The sequence below is a fragment of the Antechinus flavipes genome, chromosome 6 (assembly GCF_016432865.1).
Source record: "Antechinus flavipes isolate AdamAnt ecotype Samford, QLD, Australia chromosome 6, AdamAnt_v2, whole genome shotgun sequence".
Classification (NCBI taxonomy): domain Eukaryota; kingdom Metazoa; phylum Chordata; class Mammalia; order Dasyuromorphia; family Dasyuridae; genus Antechinus; species Antechinus flavipes.
In genome coordinates, this window is record NC_067403.1 from 33007148 (window position 1) to 33029840 (window position 22693).

Here is a 22693-nt window from a genome sequence, read left to right on the forward strand (position 1 = left end):
GCGCGATGATGTAAGCGGGGTCACGTCCTCTCGAAAGGGGCGCGGGAGCGGCGTCAGGTTGTACTTAGTGAGTCCGGGCCTGCGGAGGGACAGGAGGTGGGGCTTCCGGTCGCGGTCGCCTTTCGGGTTGGGGAATCCCACGGCTTCTGCCGGGGCAGGGGGACATGACTCCACGAGCCGGCCATTCGTGAGAACGGAACGCGGCGGAGGCCGGGGCCATGTTGGCCCTCGTCGGAGCCGGCCCGAGGCCCCGCTGGGCTTGGGCGGCGCGGGCTGCCCTGTCGGTGACTTGTGGGACCTGGCCCGCCCCTCAGCGTCCGGGAGAAGACCGCGCCTTCCGAGTGACCCCCTCCCGGTCCTCCAGCGCCTCGGAGCGGATGGTGAGCGCTGTGCAATTCTGGGGGCGAGGGACCTTGAGCTGCCCGGCCGTGTGCCCGGCCCCCTTTGGGCCCGAGACAGGGAGTTAATGCGTCCGAGCTAGGGATTGAATCCAGCCGGACGTCCCGACCCCCAGAGCCTTTTCACTTGGATTGAGACCCCGTGGAGGGTCGCGTGTTCGAATAGGGGAGAGCGAGTCTGGTGGTCTGTAAATGGCCCGTACACCTTCGCTACACATAGCCTCCTTAAGCATCTTTGATATAACGTGTCAAAATATAGTTTCAATAACAGAAAATGCATATTTAAAAGCTGAGTCAAAAAATGTCATGAAAATGTGTGGTCTCCAGACCTACCATTTCGCCTAAAAAGAAAAAGGAAATGCTCCGTGTTTGTACCCTTGAGACACTTGATAAATTGTCGCAAGTCTTAGTAACTTTATCTGTTTGTGATAGTGGAAAATAGAATGAAAAAGACTAAAGGGAAAAAGGATTCTGTGAAAGTAGTTATATTAGAATGAAAGAATAGTTTTAATTGATTAAATATGGAAATACCTAAGTTAAATCATTTAATAGAAATATTCATGAGTTAACTAATTTTTTTTACCTTTCCAGGAAAAACTGGATATGTCCAAATTTCCTGTTGAAAATATTAGAAATTTTGGTATCATTGCCCACGTGGATCATGGGAAAAGTACTTTAGCTGACAGACTTCTGGAACTAACAGGTGTGTGACCTTTTTAAAATGCAGATTGGACACTTGACAGTTAAATAATTTTAACATTAGGTCACTCATAGACTGAATTCATATTTGCTATTACTTTGCTTCTATTCCTTAACCAGTCACCAAAATGTCTAGTTTTTCATGTACGTATATGTAAATGTATATGTTTAAATGTTAATTTAGTAACATTTGTTGACATTTTATGAATTTAGCTTATCATCTGGAATTGCACTTAGTAAAGAGTTTAAATATTGTCTTTGCATAACCTAATTCACCCTTAAAGGTGTTTTCCAAAACCCAGTGTTATCTAATAATAAAAAGTTTCAAAAAATTATATTATTAGGTACAATTGCCAAAACTGATCATAATAAACAAGTACTTGATAAACTCCAAGTGGAACGGGAAAGAGGAATCACTGTTAAAGCACAGACTGCATCTCTCTTTTACAATTATGGAGGAAAACTGTACCTTTTAAACCTCATTGATACACCAGTAAGTTAAATCTTAAATGAGTCATAAACTTATTATCTGTAAATCCTGGTTTTTGTTTCACTTCTGTTCTATTTAATGTCACTCTTGTTTCATGAACAATTGATAACTCTAGATTTAATTGAGAGTTAAGATGAAATCATAATAAGAATGTAACATTGTAGCTTATCTTCGATTTTTTTTGTGTGATTTTTTTTCTTCTTAGGGTCATGTTGACTTTAATTATGAAGTGTCAAGATCACTCTCTGCTTGTCAAGGTGTCTTACTTGTGGTAGATGCAAATGAGGTATAAATTTCACTTTAGTTTTTTAATAATGTTAATGATTTTTCTGTTACTCTAAATTCCTTTGGAAAGTCGTTTATTAAAAAAAGCATTTTCCTCTTGTTATTGGATAGATCAATTCCATTTTTGTTAAATTGTATGTGCCAATTTGAGTAGTAAGTTTTAAGAAGTAAAAGAAGAGAATTCCTAAAAGTGACATGCTCATTTTCAGTGATAATCTGGGGCATAATCTCAAATTTGATAATTTGATATTTCTGGCATATTTTGGGCACATAAACTTTGAGAACTTTAATGACTAGGTCATTAAGAGTCACGGAGTAGAAGGAAAATTGTGGGAAATCATTATTTGGAAAAATGTTAGAAGTAGAAAAATTTCCTAGAAGGGTGATTGAGAAGTACTGCAGGGCGGAATAGGAAAGAGATTGCTGGACATGGAGTTGGGGAAATATAAATCCTCCCAATACTGAAACATGGATAAATAATTTTCTTCCTGAGGTTCATTTTCCCACTGATAAAAGATGATAATGTGGAGTTGGTAGTGGTGAAGAGGCTTGAATAAGTAATATACATAGAGGACTTTACAAAATTTAAAGACCCATAGAACTTTTTAAAATTAAAAAACAAAGGTAACTCATTGGTGTAGTGCATAGAGGACCAGGCCCAGAGTCAGGAAGGTGTAAGTTCAAATCCTTCTCAAATTGTTACTTATTAGCTCTTGACCCTGGCATATAATTAATCCCTTTTTAGCTTAGTTTCTCATCTGTAAGGAGAGACATGGTGGAGAAGGAAATGGCAAAGCACTCCAGTGTCTTTGCTATATGGTCATATAGAGTCAGACAACTGAGGCACAAAATGCCTTTAATTTTTTTTTTTTTTTTTTTTTTGAGAACATATAGATGGAACAGTTGAGAGAGTGTTAGGTTTGAAATCAGGAAAACTCATCTTCAATTCAATCTTCAGTTCAAATCTCCATTAAGACACTTACTTGCTGTGTGACCCTGGTCAATCACTTAACCCCTATTTACCTCAATTACTCATCTGTAAAAATGAACTGGAATACCACTCAAATGTCTTTACCAAGAAAACTCCACATAGAATCAAAAAGAACTAGATACAACTAAATGACTAAACAACAACCACTAAATATGAAGCATAACAAAATTACTTTCCAACACAAACTTTAAGTCCTGGAAAACTCAGTTTGTAGCAGAATGTTAATTTCAATTACATTCCACTCTGCTAGGCCAGGAGAAAGATGCAAAGGCATTGCCAAAGCCTGTAAGGAATATCAGATTTAGTAGACTGCTTATGATACATTTTTTAAAAAAATACTTTATTCTCGACACCTTTTTTTTTTTTTTTTTTTTTTTTTCCTAATGCACTTGGGCTTAAGTGACTTGCCTAGGGTCATAGAGCTATGAAGTGTTAAGTGTCTGAGGCCAGATTTAAATTCAGGTGTTCCTGACTTAAGGGCTAGTATTTGACACTCCGGATTTTTAGAGTTGTAGAACTTTAGAAGTGGAAGAAGACATTTAAAAGATCATTCAACATAACCCTTAATTTATATATTAGAAGCTCAGCTTCAGAGAAGTTAAAGGATTACATATTTTTCAATAAGAAGGTTCTTGCTATATGGAAATGTGAGCTATGCTTTTAAGTGTCTGACTGATTAATTATCACTTACTCAACACCACCTATTCAGCTTTTTTGACTTGCTGTCAGCTCTGCCTTGATTTGAGCCCTCTAAAACCAAAAATGCTCATAAGTGAGGATCATATTAATATTATGCAAAAATGTTAGTTTTTTATAAAGGAGCATAATTTATATTGATTTGAGTTTTGTTGTGAATAGTTAACTATATTTGTAAATGTCTACTTTGATATTTTCAGGGTATTCAAGCTCAAACTGTAGCAAATTTCTTTCTGGCCTTTGAAGCACAGCTCTCAATAATTCCAGTTATAAACAAGGTAAATACAGAAAGTACTGAGTAATTACACACACACACACACACACACACATTTTAAATAACTAGTTTAGTAATGAAATACAAATACAGAGTGTCATACCTTCTAAGTGTTTCTCTTCCTCTCTCTAAGGAGTATAGTTCAAATGAAAATGAATGTCATGTAGTCGTTTAAGACTTATTTATGTATAACCTTCTAGATACAGTATGTATTAGGTGTTATAATTCTATAAAAGAAATGTCCTTGATATTTTGTCTTATTGTCTGATGGTGAAGTAATGCTAAAATGCTTTCGTTCAACCCCTAAAATATGTAGAATTTCTTGAACTAGCTATTAGAAGGGATGTTATCCATACATGTTTGAAAACAAAGGACTAAATAATGTAGTGCTTTTGAGTACTTGTTTTATTTTAAATTCAAAATTAAGGCATTGGAAAGCTAGAATGTAAAAGTGTGTATTTTAATATGAAGGATAAATTTTTTAAAAAAGAAGGAATTGTAAATTCTGTTTAACAGAGTTGGTATAGTTCATATAATCTGAAAACTTTGCATTTTGGTGATGGAAATATGATAGGTGCTCAGTTTATTGAAATTTTTGCTGCCTTTCAAAAAGTTTGTATATCAGGAGAAAGGATGGTGTGTTTACAAAAGAAAACATGGGATAGGAGTTCGTAACGAGAGAAATCAGGAAAGTTCCATTTGAGTGGATGCAGAAAGGTTTCATCGAAAATGGGTTTTAAGCAAGGCTTGAAAGAATTTTAGCTTTTTAAAATGCAGTACTTAGGAATGGGAGTGAGAAAATTAGATGACTGATAAGTAAAACAAAATATAATTTAGAAAATATAGTATCTCATGAATTTTTATTACATTAATTTTTAGTTTTGTAATTTAGACATTTTATTGTTAGAAGTATCCACTAAATAAGTAATCTTTTTAGCAATAACAATCTAAGAAGAAAGTATTTAATTAGGCAGAGAGAGTTGCAATTTTTGCTCTTAAGGTTGTCTTTACCAGTAAAATCATTGTTCTTTTGAAATGTTTGAAGAGTTAATTTATAAGCATTATGTAAATTTTGCAAGTCATTAATCTGGACTCCTCAGTAATGTTAATTTGTCAATAGAATGCAACACCCTTTGAAATTTGAGAGTTTGGAAAGAAAGGTAAAATAGTTAAACACTAAAAGTCTCAGTATACATCTAGAAATATAATTTCATTTTAGCTTATTGAGATTTAATATTAATATTTTGCAGATTGATCTGAAGAATGCTGATCCTGAAAGGGTTGAAAAACAAATAGAAAAGATGTTTGACATTCCTGGTGGTGAATGTATTAAGGTAAAATATCTATTCTTGCTCTTTCATTTGCATTATTTTTTTATTTTTTTACCCAGAAGGGTAAAATGGGCATGATTTTAACTTAATTATCATTAATTTCAGGAAAACTTTTATTTGTATACAGAAAAAGAACTATGAGGGAAAGGGAGAGACTAGCTTCATTGTATTTTAGACCAAATTTTATATAGATATTTTTCCCCACTGTCTCATGAAGAGCTGATATAACTTAGAATATTTATAACATTTTACAAATAAGCTGCATATCTATCAGATATTTAGAATTGACTAAATAACAATCATATCATTTATCTTTTTTCTTATTTAAATATTTTTAAACATTATTTTCTTTAGATTTCTGCTAAATTAGGAACAAATACAGAAAAGGTTCTTCAGGCTGTCATTGAAAGAATAGCCCCGTGAGTATTTATTGTATCCTCTCTAAAAAGTATGCTGCAAATTAATTTCTAACTTGTATTGTTACTGGGATTTCCTTATAGTGGCAAAATCACAAGTCCACTCCTTTTATCTTTAACACATTTTTTATTGTATACATATAAGTGTGTATAGGTATATATATGTATATATCTCTGTGTGTGTGTGTGTGTGTGTGTGTGTGTGTGTGTGTGTGTATGTGTATGGTAAAGTTTTTTTATTTTTATTTGTTTCATAGACCAAAAGTGAGTCGGAAAAATCCCCTGAAGGCTTTAGTATTTGATTCCAACTTTGACCAGTACAGAGGAGTGATAGCTAATGTAGCACTGTTTGATGGAGTAGTTTCGAAAGGAGATAAGATTGTGTCTGCTCATACACAGAAGACTTATGAAGTTAATGAAGTTGGAATTCTGAGCCCAGATGAACAGCTAACTCAGAAACTGTAAGTAACCAGAACTATGAAGAGTTTTGATAAATTTTTTTTAATCTGCAAAAATAACTGAATTTTCTGTATAAAACTTTGTTTACCCTTGTATAGATTGATTTATTTTTGTGATAAAGCATTTAAATTTTTTTTAATTAAGCTGGTAATTAAAAAAAAATCTTAATGTGATCTCTCCAAATTCCTTGGTTGTTAATTCTGATTCCATAACTAATAATTTCCCCAAGAAACTTTTATTTTAACTATTTATGGAAATGTCTCAAATTATTCTAATGCTATTCCATATTGCAAAATTGTAAATACAAGAATTTTTATTCTTTTTTTTTTTTAAATGATTGAGTGTTCTTATATATGTTCTTTCCTAAACATAAGCCCAGGGTATATCTATATTTTTTCTTCCTCTTGACTAAATCTGTAATGTTTTGTTTTGTCAGTTTATTCCTCTTTCTCGAAGTCATGTTTATAAAAGGAAAAAATTGGGGCTACTGGTGATTTTACTATATTGTGCAGCATTATTCATTCCTATTGGAGCAGTATAGTATGTATAATGGATCGAGTGCTCAGATACTGAGTTTAGTCAGAAATACCTGAGTTCAAATCTTTACTGACACTGAGTAGCAACTTGGACTAGTTATTTAGTCCTGCATGCCTCAGTCCGCGCCGTAGAGTTTATGTAATGAGCCTGCCTTGATGAGAGTTTGATTATTTTTATATTCTGAATGGGGAAAAATCAGTGTCACAAATAATCTTCATAATTATTCTCAGTATCTTAGATATTGTTTTCTGATTCATTTGCAAAGAAGAATAGTGGGCTTACTCAAGGGTATGAAAATTGGTCTTATCGGATTTGATTTTTTTTATGATGTATTAGTGGAAGAAAATAGAATGCAAGAGGAGCTCAATTAGAAACTTGTGTACATTCTATTACTTGAGACCTTGAGAATCTAGCCATTGATTGTTTTCAAAAAGATGAGGTTTGGATTTGAAATAAGATGCTTTCCATGTGATAAATGAGCAAATGGTAATAATTGTAAGGAATTGAGCTGCAAAAATGGGGGTATACTTGAAACATATACAATCAATATTATTTCCATATAATACTAATTTTATTTAGATATGCAGGACAGGTGGGCTATCTGATTGCTGGGATGAAAGATGTCACTGAAGCTCAAATAGGAGATACATTATACTTACATAAACAACCAGTGGAACCCTTGCCTGGGTTTAAGTCAGCGAAACCAATGGTTTTTGCAGGTGAGGAGTTCAAAAGTTCAAAAAATTAGAGCAGAATTTTTTCCCCCAAGTAGCAGGAATAATTATGACAGATTCCATAAGTATAGTATCTAGTTATGTTTTTATTATGCACTACTCATTTTAAGTTAATATTATTATTTGAATAGATTTTTGTTCTACATAATGAAATATCATAAGGTCTAAGTAGTTTTTTAAAAAGATTAAATCCATAATGATTTTTTAAATTTTCATCATTAAGGAATGTTACCTAAATTATCCCAATAGATATACTCTGAAGTGCTAACACCTGTACTAATTTTAATTCAGCTTTTGTTCTAAGGAAATAAATCCTTTATACTAGTATGTAGATCTGTGATTTCATTGGTATAAGGAATTCCTGGTATCAAAGGAAAACCTTATACCAATACTCAATTATTCTGCATCTTCAACATCTTGTCACCTGGGGCACTGATCACTTATAGCAAAGCTGCTTAAACTGTGGGTCACAGCCCCACGTGTGGAGGTTGAGAAAGATTTGGCAACAGTAAAAGGTTTCTGAACATACCAAAGCACCAAAAATTAATTCAAAATCAAACACATAAAGGTGTTTCTGGCAGTACTTGTATATGTAACTTTGCTACAGCCTTTGTTCTGAACATACACCGTTGTACGTTGCATTGAACATTCACAAACCCTGCCAGAAACGGCTTGGCTCAGATTTGATCTGGGTTCGCATAAAAAAATTCTCAGCCATTAAAAAGTTGTGAGTGGAAAAACTTTATAGTGACTTACTAACTTACCCAAAAAGTAGCTATCGGAAAAGTTTGGTCTTAAAACCAAATTTTCCTGACTTTGAGACTAGTTGGAGTCAGAATTCCTCAAAATAATTTTATTTAAACAGTACTTGCTTATAAAGTAGAAACAAGCCTAATATCTTGCAATTAGAGTTATAGAATATGACTGCCTTTTTTTTTTTTACTCATTAAGAGAATCATAAGCATGAGATAGTAATGCAGGATGTAGAATTTGTATATTTGTGCACATCTACAGAAAAAAATTCTTTTGTAATTTGTGCTTCATTGTGGTAATTATCTTTAAGTTAAAATCTAATGGAAATTACTTGTGAACAACTGATAAGAGTTGGACAACTGTACAATTACTTTACACTGTTCCATTTTCTAAAAATGATATACCAGAAATAGGCTTTTTTTTTTTTTTCCAGTCTAATAGAAACACCTAACTGGTATTTCTGAAGCAGGAATTGGGGGTTTCAAAGGCTTCCCTGCTAAGGTATAAACTCTTAGTTTTCAGTGAGTTTAAAAAAAAAAAAAAAAACCTGATCTGTAAATAAAACAGGTATTTCAGAATACTTTATGAAATAGTTGCGTGTAACCATTTTGGTCAGTCTTTTTGGTGGAATACTAACTTTTAGTTTCCAGTATTCTTTATAAATCCGTAATGTACATTGCACTTGCACTTGACAATTTATAAAAAACTTCTTCACAGCCTTTTTTAGAGACTGATACAAATTATTTTGTTGTTGTGGAATATCTTCTTTGTAATCTTTCAGAATTGTGGTTTATTTTTACGAGAATTCATTCCCAAGTTTTATTTCCTTAACATAGGTAAAAATATTTTAATTGATAGAAGGTAAATGTTTGACCAGAAGGATGTTAGTGAGGAAAGCTAGAAATTCTAACATAGCTTTATTTACTTCCTTTCAGACAAAGATTAAAGAACACTTGTATAAATATTGTGATGATAAATTCTTAGTATTAATGTATATAGCATTTTGTCTTGCTATCTGTTAGTATGACCTGATATGGTGAAGTGTCTTATCAAATATTTTCACAGGAATGTACCCCATAGATCAGTCTGAATATAATAATCTGAAAAGTGCTATAGAAAAACTGACATTAAATGATTCCAGTGTGACAGTACATCGGGATAGTAGCATTGCCTTGGGTGCTGGTTGGAGGTGAGAGTCATTATCTGTTTTAATTTTTTTCAGAATTTTAACCTGTTAAACATTTATTAATCATTGACTATGTACTTTGAGCTATGAGGAGCAAACACTAAAAATCTAGATGATGCCCTGTCCTCAGAGAACTTATATGCTATGTGAAGAGACAATATGTATACATGTCATATACAAAATACAGGGTATCTTTGTGGGGAAGTATTAACAGATGGGGATGGATAATAGCCTCCTGAAGGAGATGGCTTCTGTTCAGATCTTTTAAAACAAATTTGGAATTCTTAAGAGACAACAATGTAGAAAGAGTGCATTTCTTTCCCATACATGTTTAACAAACTGCAGAGGCATGGAATTGGGAGATAGAATATTCTGCGTGAGGAACAGTAAAAGGCCACTTTTGACTATGCTAAAGAATTAAATAAAAGAGGATGATTTGTTAAAACATAAGAGTTAGATTTGAGCCAAATTCTTTAAATGCCAGGTGTTGGAGTTTATGTTTGATTCTAGGTCATAGGGAATTTATTGAGTCTGGGGAGTGACAACGTAACATATTTGTTCTAGGAATATCCCTATTAGTTATGTGGATGATAGAAAGAGGGAAGATACTGAAAATGGAGAGATTAATTAGAAGGTTTTTGAAGTCATATAGGGAGGATGAAAAGGATCTGAAACTAAAGTGGTTTCCATATGGTGGAGATAAAGGTATAGATTTGGCAACTAATTGGCTTGTGAGATAAGTTGTATATATTAACTGCCTTTTTTTTTTTTAATGTTTAAAAGTCCCTTTAAAATAAGCATTAAATTATATGCAATTGGAATGAAATAATTTTATTTTGATTTCTTTTTTTCCTTAGGTTGGGATTTCTTGGCCTCCTACATATGGAGGTTTTTAATCAACGATTGGAGCAAGAATATAATGCTTCTGTTATTTTGACTACACCTACTGTCCCTTATAAAGCTGTTCTTTCATCAGCAAAGTTAATAAAGGTACTTAAATTTTTGACCATTATAATGATTCTCTCTTATAGTAGTTGGAGATGTAGTTAATTTTGAAATGTAACTGATGAAGAGCAAATTAGCTTTGTCTTTTTGGTAAAATAAGGAACAGGAACAGTTACTTTTTAGAACTCTGTTACATTACTGGTAAAAGTATTCTTTATTGAAATCTTTCACTGGGAGAAATGTAGATTTGCCTAGAACAATGTTGTTTGTTCTAAGTGGAGCCAGTAATTGGGGGTAAATGGAAGATTTATTGCTTTTGTAAAATGTGAAAAACATGGTGGAGAAAGATAATTTGGGGAATCAAATAGTATAGGCAGTTTTAAGTTTCTTCTGAATTGCAGTATTTTGAGCAGATTTTACTTTGTAGTCTATAAATACAGTAAGCTGTACATTATTTGCCTTGAACAGTAGCAATGGCTGGGTTGGTCTTCAAATCAGGAAGACCTGGGATCAGTAATACACACAAAATATATTACTATGGTTGACTCAATGAAGTTTTCGAGAAGCCAGGCCTCTTATTCTGATTGTAACAGATAGATTATTTGTTTGCATTTGTGGACAATGTGTCCAGAATAGTTCGTCATCAAACGTCTACCTACGTATCAATTGATTGGGATACAAATACTGCTATAAACCCCTAATTCAGGGACCTTATATTCTAATGACAACAATGCCATATTCACAGAAAAGTAAATATAGGCACAAAGAAAAAATGCTTTTGGATACGAGGTGCTTAACTAGAGAAGTCAGGAAAGGCTTCCTGCCAGTTGTATTACTTGACCTTTTCACTGAAGAAAGCTAAAGTTCAAGAGATAAAAAATGGGAGAATCTTACAGGGATAAGAGTACCCTGAACAAAGAGATAGAAATAGGATATGTAATCTCTATAGGAAGTAGCAAATAGCCCAATTTGATGGGGATTTAGAGTATGTGGGAAAGATAATATATATATGAAAAGGAAATCAGTCTGGAAAAAATTAGGTTCAAGCCATATTATAAAAAGGTTTTTCATGTCAAACTGTAGTTAATATTTGCAACATTTGTTTTGCTTAAGTTAAATAGATTGAGAATCATTTGCATGACTATTATAGGGGGCAAATTAAATTTTATATACTTTGGCTTTCATTTTTTTAATACATAAAAGGCATATAGTTTGTGGTATTTTTAGAGAGAGAGAATGTGTATGTGTACACAAATACACATTTTGCATGTAGGTATCAATAATGAACTGTCAAATAAGTGTAAATTTGAGATTTAATGTTGAGTAATAGCTAAAGAAAAACAACCGATACTCCAAGAATCAGAATCATAGCTTCATAATTGGAAGAGAATTGTCCTTAGGATTCCAGCTTCTTAAATGAAATCCCATGTGAGGTCTCATAACTGAATATGGCAGTTGCAAAATTATTATCAGTAAATTTTTGGTTTATATGCCTGTTTTATATTCCCAGGGTCACTTAAAAATTTCTAGGATAAAAAGATAGGATAAAAAATAGGAAAAAACTTAAGCCCTGCTCTAGAGCAACTCTACCTTTGAGAGGTAAGAAAACGATGACCTACAGAAAGTAAGTGACTGGTTCAGGGTCACAAAGATAATACATGAACAGCAGACCAGGATTCAAGTCTAAGCATAGTTCTGCTCCAAGTTATTTCTGATTCTAATAAAATTTCGAGAAATGAACTCAGATTATGAGACTATTGTGGAAATTTTTTTTTAACAGTCATTGATTTTTTCCATTTTCAGGAATACAGAGAAAAGGAAATTACAATCATCAACCCCTCCCAGTTTCCTGATAAATCAAAAGTAACAGAATATCTGGAGCCAGTTATTTTGGGTACTATTATAACACCGAATGAATACACAGGAAAAATAATGACGCTTTGCCTGGTACATACTTAATACAATTAAATACAATTACATGCATCACTCATCAGTACTTCACCTAATTTTTTTCTTCACTCCAGAATAGCGCTGTACCATTTTAAGTTAAATATTAAGTAGCTTCATATTTTTAAAAGAACACTCATCCAAAATAAGTTTGTTTTCATTTGCTACCCAAAAGAAGGATTTATGATTGAAAACTTTGGCAGCAAATGTGACATAAACTATCAGGAAAATTGTTCTAGCAGAACTTACTGCTGTTGTCCAGGTGGTGTGATGTAATGGAGGATATGCTGACCTTGGAGTTGGGAAGTGGGAGTGGGACCCCACTTCTTGACACTGACTAGCGTGAGCAAATCCCTGAACTGTCCTGATCCCAAGCTCCTCCCTCATCTATAAGTGAGATTAGTAGTACCTTGGTATCTGTGTCAGAGTTGCTGTGGGATTCAACTGATTTGTTTACATATATCTATATATATTATGTATATCATATTTGTATTTACCTGAAGATGTCTTTGCAAATCTTAAGGCTTTGTAAATATCAGTAGTTAATTGGTATAACTGTGCATATTTTTTGTGTTAAATGTTAGTGATAGGATTTTAATTAAGTCAGCATCCTAGGATTGGCAGTTAGTAGGGAGACTGTAAATCTATTATATTGAGCAGAACAAGTAACCTAACTGATCATTCTGGAGTTATGAGTGATATCTAATTATTTTTGTCTTGCAAATGATTTCAAGACTAATGTTACCTCTCAAACTAGAACCAGAAACTTAATGAGAGGTACATAGACCTATAAGCATTAGAAGGAAGCAGTGGCAGTAAACTTGGCTTCTTTAAGAAGCAGCAATGAGGAAATTAGATTATAGAAATGATAAGGCAAAGTATTATGGTCACATGGAAGATGATGAAATTAAACACAAATGATAGCTTAAATATTGTAGTAAAGATGAGTTCCATTGAAGAGTAGAGACCAGAGTTAAGGCAAGATTGAGGAAAATGAGAACATTCACTATAGCCAAAAGAAAATATATTCACAGTAAACTGTTTACATTCCCTTCCCTCCCTTCATTCACCCCCTAGTTTGCTAACAAAGTTCCTCCTGAAAAATCCCAACCTCATCCTAATTAATGTGGTATGTTGAGATTAGAGGAAGACCTAAATTTGAATCCTACAAGAAACTTAAAATCCATGTGACCATTTGCAAGTATGGTTTTCTTTTTATGTAAAAGGAGAGGATTGGACATGATGACTTCTGTCCCCTTCTAGCTCTAAAGATTTTAGGACCTTGGAATCAGGAAAACCTCAATTTAAATCTTGCCTTCATGCTTTTTCTAGCTCTCTTACTAGACAGATCACTTAACCTGTCTGAACTGTTTTCTGAATCTAAAATAGATGAGAACAGCACTTCATTTTCCTACGTTCTTAAATGAAATGTAAAGCACTACAAACTTTCTGAGCACATTCTTAAATGTATTTCTATTTCATTAAATATTTCTCCATTACATTTTAAAAATATTTTAACTTTTATTTTTTAAAAACACCCCTTAAGAATTCAATATGATATTATATAAATGAAATTATGCAAAACATTTCCATTGTAAAGAAAATAAATACAAAAAAGCCCAAGAAAAATGAAGTGTAAAAAGTATGTTCAGTCTGCCCTTGGAGTTTACCACCTCTCTCTGGAGATGAAATTGTCTTAGATCACTATACTGGTCCACCTCTCTCTGGAGATGAAATTGTCTTAGATCACTATACTGGTCAATAGTGAAATCTTTCACAGTTGGGAATTAACAAAATTGCTATTATTGTGCACAGCAGTCTCCTATTCTATTCATAACTTAACAATTCATAAAAGATTTCCCAGGTTTTTCTGAAAACCAGTCATGCTTGTCATTTCTTACAGCCCAATAGTATTCCATCATAAGTCAATCACTACAGCGAGTTTAGCCATTCCCCAATCAATGGACATCCCTCAGTTTCCAATTCTTTGCCATCCTAAAAAAGCTGTTGTAAAGATTTTTGCACAAATAGGACCCTGAGGAGTGGTATTACTGGGTTACTTGGTATGTTCAGTTCAATAGTTGTTTGGGCAGATTTCCCTATTTTCTCCAGAATGACTGGACCAGTTCACAACTCCAACATCAGTGCATTAGCACTCCTGCTTTTCCACAGCCTCTCTCATATCTGTCCTTTTCTTTTTCAGTCAACTTAGCCAGTTGATCAGTTTGAGCAGAATTATAAGAAAAGAATAATATTTATTCATGCTTAATTAGACTAGGCTACAAGAAATTCAGGTCCCTTCTACTTGATACTATGTGGCTATTTTTGACGTTCTGAAGAGGATAACTTTTATCTTTGTACATGAAGTTGTATCTTTTAAACTAGAATTTTAAGGAATTTAGATATTTTTTCATCAATATCAATATCTGAGTGACTGTTCTATAATTTTTTTAGAATCGAAGGGCAGTTCAAAAAAGTATGGTTTTCATTGATCAGAATCGAGTTATGCTTAAATACCTCTTCCCTTTGAATGAGATTGTGGTGGATTTTTATGATTCCTTGAAATCTCTTTCATCTGGATATGCTAGGTAAGTATATTTGTGAGAAAAAAATTTAGACATTTTCTATTGAGAATAATAATATCTGATTTATCCTAGGTATTTCTTATGGAAGACCGTTTTCTGAACCACAGATGAGAATTTAAATTTTGATTGATTAAAAGCTAAAATCAGTGTCAAAACAATTTACTTTAAAAAAATAACAGGATGAGAAAAAAGAAAATCAGCTTTTTTGTTCTCTGCTGCTTTTTTTACTTTTTTTTTTCCCTTTCATCCCCACCTCCAAAAAGACTATAGTTAAGAAAAGATATTTATATATACATACACACACATATATACACTCTTTTTCTCCCTCTTCCCTCCCTCTTTCTGTCTCACTCTCACTTATCTTTCCCATCTCTGCTAACTCTGCTTTAATTCTGCTCTACAGCTTGCCTTGCTATTACTTAATCTCCCTGACCCAAGATTCCCTCCCTTGTCTTCTACCCTCTTTTCTTCCCCTTTCCTCATCTCTTCCCCCCTTATTTCTTTATATATTTTAGAGGGTGCTGTACCCTTGAAGGTACATATATAGTGTACCCATTCCCCATGTGAGTAGGTTTTCAAAAATATGAGCCCTCCTCCCCCCCTTTAATGCCTCTGTGTCTATCTAATAACATACAGTTTATGGTGTTTTGTTTTTCATTGTTTTTTTATTTTGTCATCTCAGAATAATTTAAAAACTGTATTATCTTAGACAAATCACTTAAACTCTTAGAAACTGTGTTATGCTACTTAATATTTGTGGATGTCAACAACCAGCCACCTTTTTGCCTCGAATTTAGAATGTTAGTTTTGTAGATAGCAAGTGGACTCTTACAGGGAAAGGGTTTTTTTTTTTTTTCCTTTTCCTTTTTGATGTTGGATGCTAGCCCATAAAATTTCTAGTTGAGATTTTCCCTATTCTCCACTGGACAAAACAAATTATCAATTATCAGCCTGGCTAAAGAGTAGATATCAAGGCTTTTATGTTTCTGGTATCTCAAATTATGACCCATGGGAAGCATACTTAAGTAGAAAATATACACAGACATACAAAACAGTCTGTGTCTTCAAGGAGCTTAAATTTTATCAAGGAGATAGCATGCATGTCTATTAAGGACATGACAATTCAATAACAAGGTAATTTTTGGATGGGAACATTAGGAGCTGGGCTCTACGTAGAAGTTGGTGATTATTGGGAAGAATATATCCTGGACATAGAGTAAAATGGCAGTGAAAAGAAAACTTTCATTTAAGGAAAAGCAAACTTGTGTTGTGTAAACACAAAGCTGAACACCTAAACTGCTGAAATCCAAAAAAAACTTGGTCAATGAATTTTAATCCAGTGAAAATCCTGCTTCCAGTCTGTGCTGTGACTTAACATAGCTTTGCTCATCATCTCTTTAAGTGTGGTATATTTTCTAAGGCTAATCTGTTTCTTACTGAAAACAATGTCCTCTGCTTTTAAAGTCTGTAAAAGACAGCCTATCCCCAATCTATTTTTCCAGCCTCATTGAATGTTATTTTCTTCCTATATTCTTATCTAGCCAAATTTGCTTTCTCATTACATTCCACCTTAATGAATGAACAGTGCTGGGAGGTGAATGAGGGGGATAAGAGTGCTCATCCTCTTCACCTGCACTCCAGAAGCCCCTCTTCCTCAAAGATACAATTCAAACACTACATTCTGCATGAAGTCTCTTCAGGATCCCTTAGTTGATACTACCTTCCCTTTTAAACTGTCTTATATTAAACTCATGTGTTACTAGGTAATTGTCATTATTTCTGTATATATGTGGTTATGTATTTATATATCCCCCATTTGAATGTGTTACTTCTTCACAAAGATTATTTGTTGTATTTGTGTCCCCAGGGCCTAGCATAGTACTTGGTAAGTATTTAATAAATATTCAATGTTGGTCCATGGTCTCCCCCTCTACGATGATGAGGAAGAGTTTTATCACCCTCATCTTTGGGACCACGTTTGATTTTTCTCTTATAGCATTGTTTTGTTTCACCCATTTAAAATTTATAGTCATTAGATATGTTGTTTTTCTGGTTGGGATTAAATTGTATATAAGCTTATATTTCTTTCCATCTTCCTTTTCATTTATATTTGTTATTGTGTTTGTGTACCACAGTTTATCTAGCGTCTCCTGTATGTAGCTGTTAGTTTAAAATTTGCAGCTTTTTTATAAGTTTTATATGAAGCTTCTCTGTCCCTGCTTAGAAAGAGAATGTGCCCTATATGCCTAGCAATGGAATTTTTGGATCAAGGGGTACAGACATATTAGTGTCTTCTCATAATTTAAAACTGTTCTCTAGAATAGTTGCATCTTTCCACATGATGCTTCCAATAACAACACTGACATCTTTTGTTAGAAATTCCATTTTTAAAAGTTTGTTGCATATTGTTTATTTTGCCCTATCTACCAAACATTTTAGACATTTGGTTATTCAGCCCCCAATTCTTCCAACTTGGAGCCTCAACTCCCTGGATGAATTTCACTGAAAGAGAATTAAGAGTGAATGGGAAGTCTGTATCGATTGCACTATGGGGATAGAAGAGAATGCTAGCAAAGACTTAGAAGAGGGCCTAGGCTAAATCGCTTATTATCTGCCCTTCTAACCTTCAGTTTCTTCTTCCTTGGTAGAATGAAATATTTGGGCCAAGTTCCCTTCCAGCTCCATACTTTATCGTGCACCAGGTTTTGAATTAGTTTCAGTAGAAACACTGTATCTCAAAAACTTACTGTTCCTCTACCCCCACCCAATATATATTAGGTCCCTACCTTTTAGTCTAGAATTATAAATGAAATATTTTAATATTAAGCTACTTATTTCAGTATTGCATTTTTCTGTTTTTTTGTTTGTTTGGCAGGAAATATACATTTTCATTAACCATATAATCATTTCTTCCATTAGTTTTGATTATGAAGATGCTGGATATCAAACTGCAGACCTTGTAAAAATGGATATTCTGTTAAATGGCAATCCTGTAGAAGAGTTGGTAACAATTGTACACAAGTAAGTTGCATTAGAGTCTAGTTATTTGTAAACAAAAATCACCTTTTTCTAAGGTTGCTAGTTTTACTCAAATCTTATTAAGGAAATTCTGTACTTGTTAATTATGTTATAGGATCGTAATTGTAAGAGATCAGATTCCATCTAGTTTAACATTACAGTAGTTCCTTCTGCAACACAGCTAAAAACTGGAACCTTTTAAATGCATCAGAATTTTTAACTAAACCAAAATTTTAAATTAAACTAAATTTGTATCTTTCCCATTTCTACTTTTTGTTCCCAAGTTTTCTGTCTGTATCCCAGTATAAGAGATAATTCCTATTTTAAATCTCCCTTAATTCTTTCTCCCGATGTATTACATATCTTCCAGTTCTTTCTGTTGAGCTTTAATATCATGCTTTTGAGATCCTTTACTAATTGCTGCATGTTTTCGTTAGGTATTTTCAGAATTTCACAGTATTTCAGATGTGATTTAATTAGAGAAGAGTACATGGTGGGATATTCCTAGACAGTTACATCTTTCTTAATGAGGGTAGATATCCTCTCCTCTCCAATGTACTTATCCTGTTTTCTGCCTTTTCCCAAATAACCTGGAGTTACTATGTAAAATCTTATGCTTCTTTCATTCATCACTATCCTATTTGACAACTTACTCAGCCATTCCCCAATTGATGTGCAGTCCCTCAATTTCCACTTCTTTGCCACCACAAAAAAAAAGTCATTATATCATTTTGCATAGATACTTTCCCTTTTTTTTTTGATCTCATTAAGATACAGAGTTAATAGTGTATTGCTGGGCCATAGGATATGCAGTTTTATAGCTCTTTGGCCATAGTTGCAAATAATTTCTCAAAATGACTGGACCAATTCACAACTCCACCGAGCTATTTTTCCACATCCTCTCTGGCATTTGTGTTTTTTCTTTTCTGTCATATTAGCTAATCTGATGATATTAGATGGTACCTCTGAGTTGTTTTAATTTCTCTAATAGTGACTTAGAACAATTTTTTGTATGACTATAAATCCTTCGATTTTTGTCTGCGAAGTGTCTATTCATATCCTTTGACTATTAATTGCAACGTGACTTGTATTATAAACTTGAATCAGCTTCCTATATATGTTTGAGAAATTAAGCATTTATCAGAGAAATTTCAGTAAGCAATTTTATATTGTCTGTTATACTTTAGCAAAATGTAATTGTTAAAAAATTTTTACTAGTTATACTTTCTCTAAAATCATAACTGCTTTCCTCTGCCTTCCTTACCTGCAAAATAGATTTACTTTTCAGCTCTTTGTGCTTTTTCTGTTTCAAGTGTATTTCTTGTAAATACATCATTGGATTTTCATTTCTAATGCGTTTTGCTATCTGCTTCCATTTTATGGGTGAGTTTATCCGTTTTCATTCAGTTACTTTCTTGAGTTTATCCTTTCCTGTCCCTCCTCAGGTCTGTTTTGCTTCTTACTACCGCTTCCTTAATCTCCCTCTTATCATCCCCTTCTTCTACTTCCCTGTTGGGTGAAATAAATTTTTGTATATACATTCTTTACTTTTTGAATGAATTCAACTGAGTTTGCGGTTTCAAGTGTTGTCCTCCAACCTTGCCATTTTCCTCACCACTATTAAAAGTTGTTCTTTTCATGCCTCTCATGTGATAATTTTCTCCCTTCTCCCAGGGCATTCATTTCTCTTTCTTATTCCTTCATAACAATTGACTCAGCCATTCCCTCTAACTTCATAGAAACTTCTGACTGACTTAATGATAAAGTTCTTAGGAGTAACACAGGAATACTCTTTTATATTTTTTGTTATTCATTTTATATTTCTCTTGAGTCTTCTCTTTGGCAGTGAGATTTTCTATTATTCTCTGGTCTTTTCCATTAGAAATGCTTTAAATGTTGTTTCATTAGATGTATGATCTAAACTTAGGAAAAATTCCCATTTTCCCTGAAGCCACAAGCACTAACTAGCACTACTCTCTGCCCCACAACCATAATCCAACATTATAGATAAGCAATAGAGTTGCCAAACACTAAGTAATTCTGTCCTTTTTGCTATTATCTAAGCCGTTTCCAACACTGCTGGTGCTGCTGCCATGTGTACTTTAGGACAACCCCTTATCCTGTGTTATAAGATGTTTTCTATGAAAATTCATATAAATGTATAGAACTGGCAGTATAACAAAATAAATCACAGATGCTTGTTTATTGAGAATAATTTGTGAAGATCCAAAATTCCTGTTCTTGTTTCCTAAAAAATTATTTTAAATACTTTTTCTTTCTGATCTTTATCTCTTAAAAAGTTGTAATATGCCCTTATTCTTTCAGAGAAAAGGCATATCCTATTGGAAAGGCTATATGTGAAAGGCTGAAGGATACAATTCCTAGACAACTATTTGAAATAGCGATTCAGGCAGCTATTGGAAGTAAAATCATTGCCAGAGAAACGTGAGTTTTTATATAGCTAATGTTCACTTGTGGGCATATATGGAGGAAGAGTTTATTTAATGTCATTTTTAATAATATAGAATGTCACTTTTAGAACTTCATCATTATGTGTTGGTGCTTTTTAAATACTGAAGTTTATTTCAAAAGAGGTTATTAAAATAAAAACTTAAATTATTTTTAAAGCAGTTAAATGTTTTGTTTCATGATAGATACTTGTAAGAGGGGCGTGAGTTTCATTTAGCAAACATGTAAAGACATTTCCACAAGGACATGTCCAGTAAGTTTTCCATTCGTTTTGATAGTTTGATTTAAGTGTATCCTAAATCCCAGGCTTTCACATAGGTACTTGAAGTTTGAGTACATCTAAATGCTAATTATTTTTTTCTGAGATCATGAGAAATTATATCCAGTAAGTTGTGGTGATATGATCATAAGTAGCTCAACAAAAAGAAAAATGTTTCTTGTCAGTTAAAATAAGCAAAATTAACTACATTGAATTTAGAAAGAGCATTTAGATTTAAATTCAGAATTGGGTTCAAGTTCATATATGAGCTATGTCAGTGGCCTTATGGGTAAAATGAGAGGTGCTCCTTTAAATCTATGTCTTTGGCATCTAAGTTATTTGTAATAAATGTACATTTATATCAGAAGTATTAAATGTTAATGCAAAATATTTCTTTTACAGTGTAAAACCTTACAGAAAAAACGTCTTGGCAAAATGTGTATGTATCAAATTTTGTTTTTATTTTAAAGATCTTTGGAAGATTCTTAAAAGATAGCATTTAAGACAAACAAAGGTCTAAGCTGCCAAAAGGATAGACATTCTGACCATGTTTTTAGATGCATGTTGTAAGATTACAAGCAAAACAAAATGTTGAAATTAGAATGTTTGAAACACTATGTTTGAAACATCTGTTCTAGGATAAAATAGTAACTCCTTCATTTAGCTTTCATAGCTCTGTACAAGCTGTCTTTCCAACAATTTCATTACCCTTTTCCAAAAGTCCCCCAATACCGAGGCTCTGTTTTTCACATACTATACTCAACTCCACGTGGGTTCTTGGCCCTGCCATTCCATATGCCTAGCATGCAATTTCCTATATATTGCTTCATCGTGTCAATTTTAAAATATTTAAGCAAGCTCTGATGTGTCAGGTAAATGCTGGGGATACATAGCACCAAAAAATGGAGACTTCCCTATGGAAGGTAGGTAATGTTGGCATCCCTTCCCTATGGAAGAAGGTATGTTGGTAATAGGTAATGAGGCTGCAAGTTGAGGAGACAGCAAATCTGGAGAGTCAGAAGCAAAGTTGAAAGGGGAAGGATAGTTATCTTGAATCCCTCCCCAAATAGATACTAAAATAAAAAGAAGATGCAAATGAAGCCCCATCTAATGCATGAAACCTTCCTGATTCTTTCCAAATCTAGTTCTCTGTATGTTACACTGTCTTGGGCTTAACTACTTTATGCAAACTGCAAAAGGGTTGCTTTTCTGACATTAGCTTGCAGGGGGAGTTTCTTCACTGAGATTTCCCTGCAACAGTGAAATTACAAGAACAACATTTACCTGTATTTGTATAGTTTTATTTCATTCTACACAGTACTGTCTTAAAATTGCAAGGAAAGAATTTGCCAAATGAATGAAAAAAATGCATACTGTGTTAAGTCCTGTAGATACAAATAGAAAAAAGACAGTTCCTGCTGTCAAGGAGTTCAGATTGTAACAAATGAAATTTCAGCTGCAAATGGAAAGGCCCAGTGGTTTTTAAGGTAGAATATTAAAGGCATTTGGGTAATTTAGCTTCTTCAGCATCATTTTGATTAAAACCCATTTATTTCCTTGGTGGCTAACCTTTCCCTGATCTTCAGGATTGATGGGGGATGCAGCAGCAGTAGCAGTTGCCAGGTACCATCTCCACAAGGTTTGCTCCCCTGGATGATAGCAGTGGAGCCTGGGGTGGAAGCAAGGCACTGTTATTCCTAGGCATTTTGAGTAGAAGTCTTTAAAGGCCAGTTAACAATACATTTTGATCTCAGAAAGATTGTGGATATCATGAGATTCTAAAGGGACAGTTAAGGGCACCTGTGGATAAGGTGACATTGAGACCCAGCTGTAGTTTAAAATTTCTTGGGTTATAAAACCACTTGTCCCCCTAACTGGTTATTTTGGTTTTCCTCAGTATGGTGGAGATATCACTCGAAAAATGAAACTCTTAAAACGACAAGCAGAAGGAAAGAAAAGAATGAGAAAAGTTGGCAATATTGAAGTTCCAAAGGATGCTTTTATAAAAGTTCTAAAAAGACAACCTGATAAATGAATGTTTGTAAAATACAATTATCTATGGTTTATTTTAGATTGTATATATGATAGTAATTTTTTAAATCTGCTTTTAATAAAAATCAGTCTCACTTAAAGTTACTGCCTTTTTCCTTAACTCATAGGATCATAGCTTTGGTGCTGAGAAAAACACGAAATCTAATTGACTCATTTTTACACACATTTT

General features: G+C 33.6%; 2 protein-coding genes across 2 annotated transcripts in view; one reads left to right on the forward strand and one right to left on the reverse strand.

Annotated features, from left to right (window-relative positions):
* The first annotated feature begins 84 nt into the window (after positions 1-84).
* Positions 85-22604, forward strand: GUF1 (GTP binding elongation factor GUF1). The gene is made up of 17 exons (XM_051966518.1): positions 85-380; positions 990-1101; positions 1442-1590; positions 1793-1873; positions 3760-3837; positions 5084-5167; positions 5519-5583; positions 5838-6041; positions 7156-7295; positions 9129-9252; positions 10107-10239; positions 11998-12141; positions 14596-14729; positions 17646-17747; positions 20070-20189; positions 20875-20911; positions 22370-22604. The coding sequence occupies exons 1-17, from the start codon at positions 219-221 to the stop codon at positions 22505-22507; spliced, it is 2007 nt and encodes a 668-aa protein (XP_051822478.1). The 5' UTR covers positions 85-218; the 3' UTR covers positions 22508-22604.
* The window catches only part of GNPDA2 (glucosamine-6-phosphate deaminase 2), a 28822-nt gene continuing 27039 nt past the window's right edge, over positions 20911-22693 (reverse strand). The window contains exon 8 of the mRNA XM_051966520.1: positions 20911-22141. The gene's annotated coding sequence lies outside the window, so the exon portion shown is untranslated. The remainder of the gene's footprint in view (positions 22142-22693) is intronic.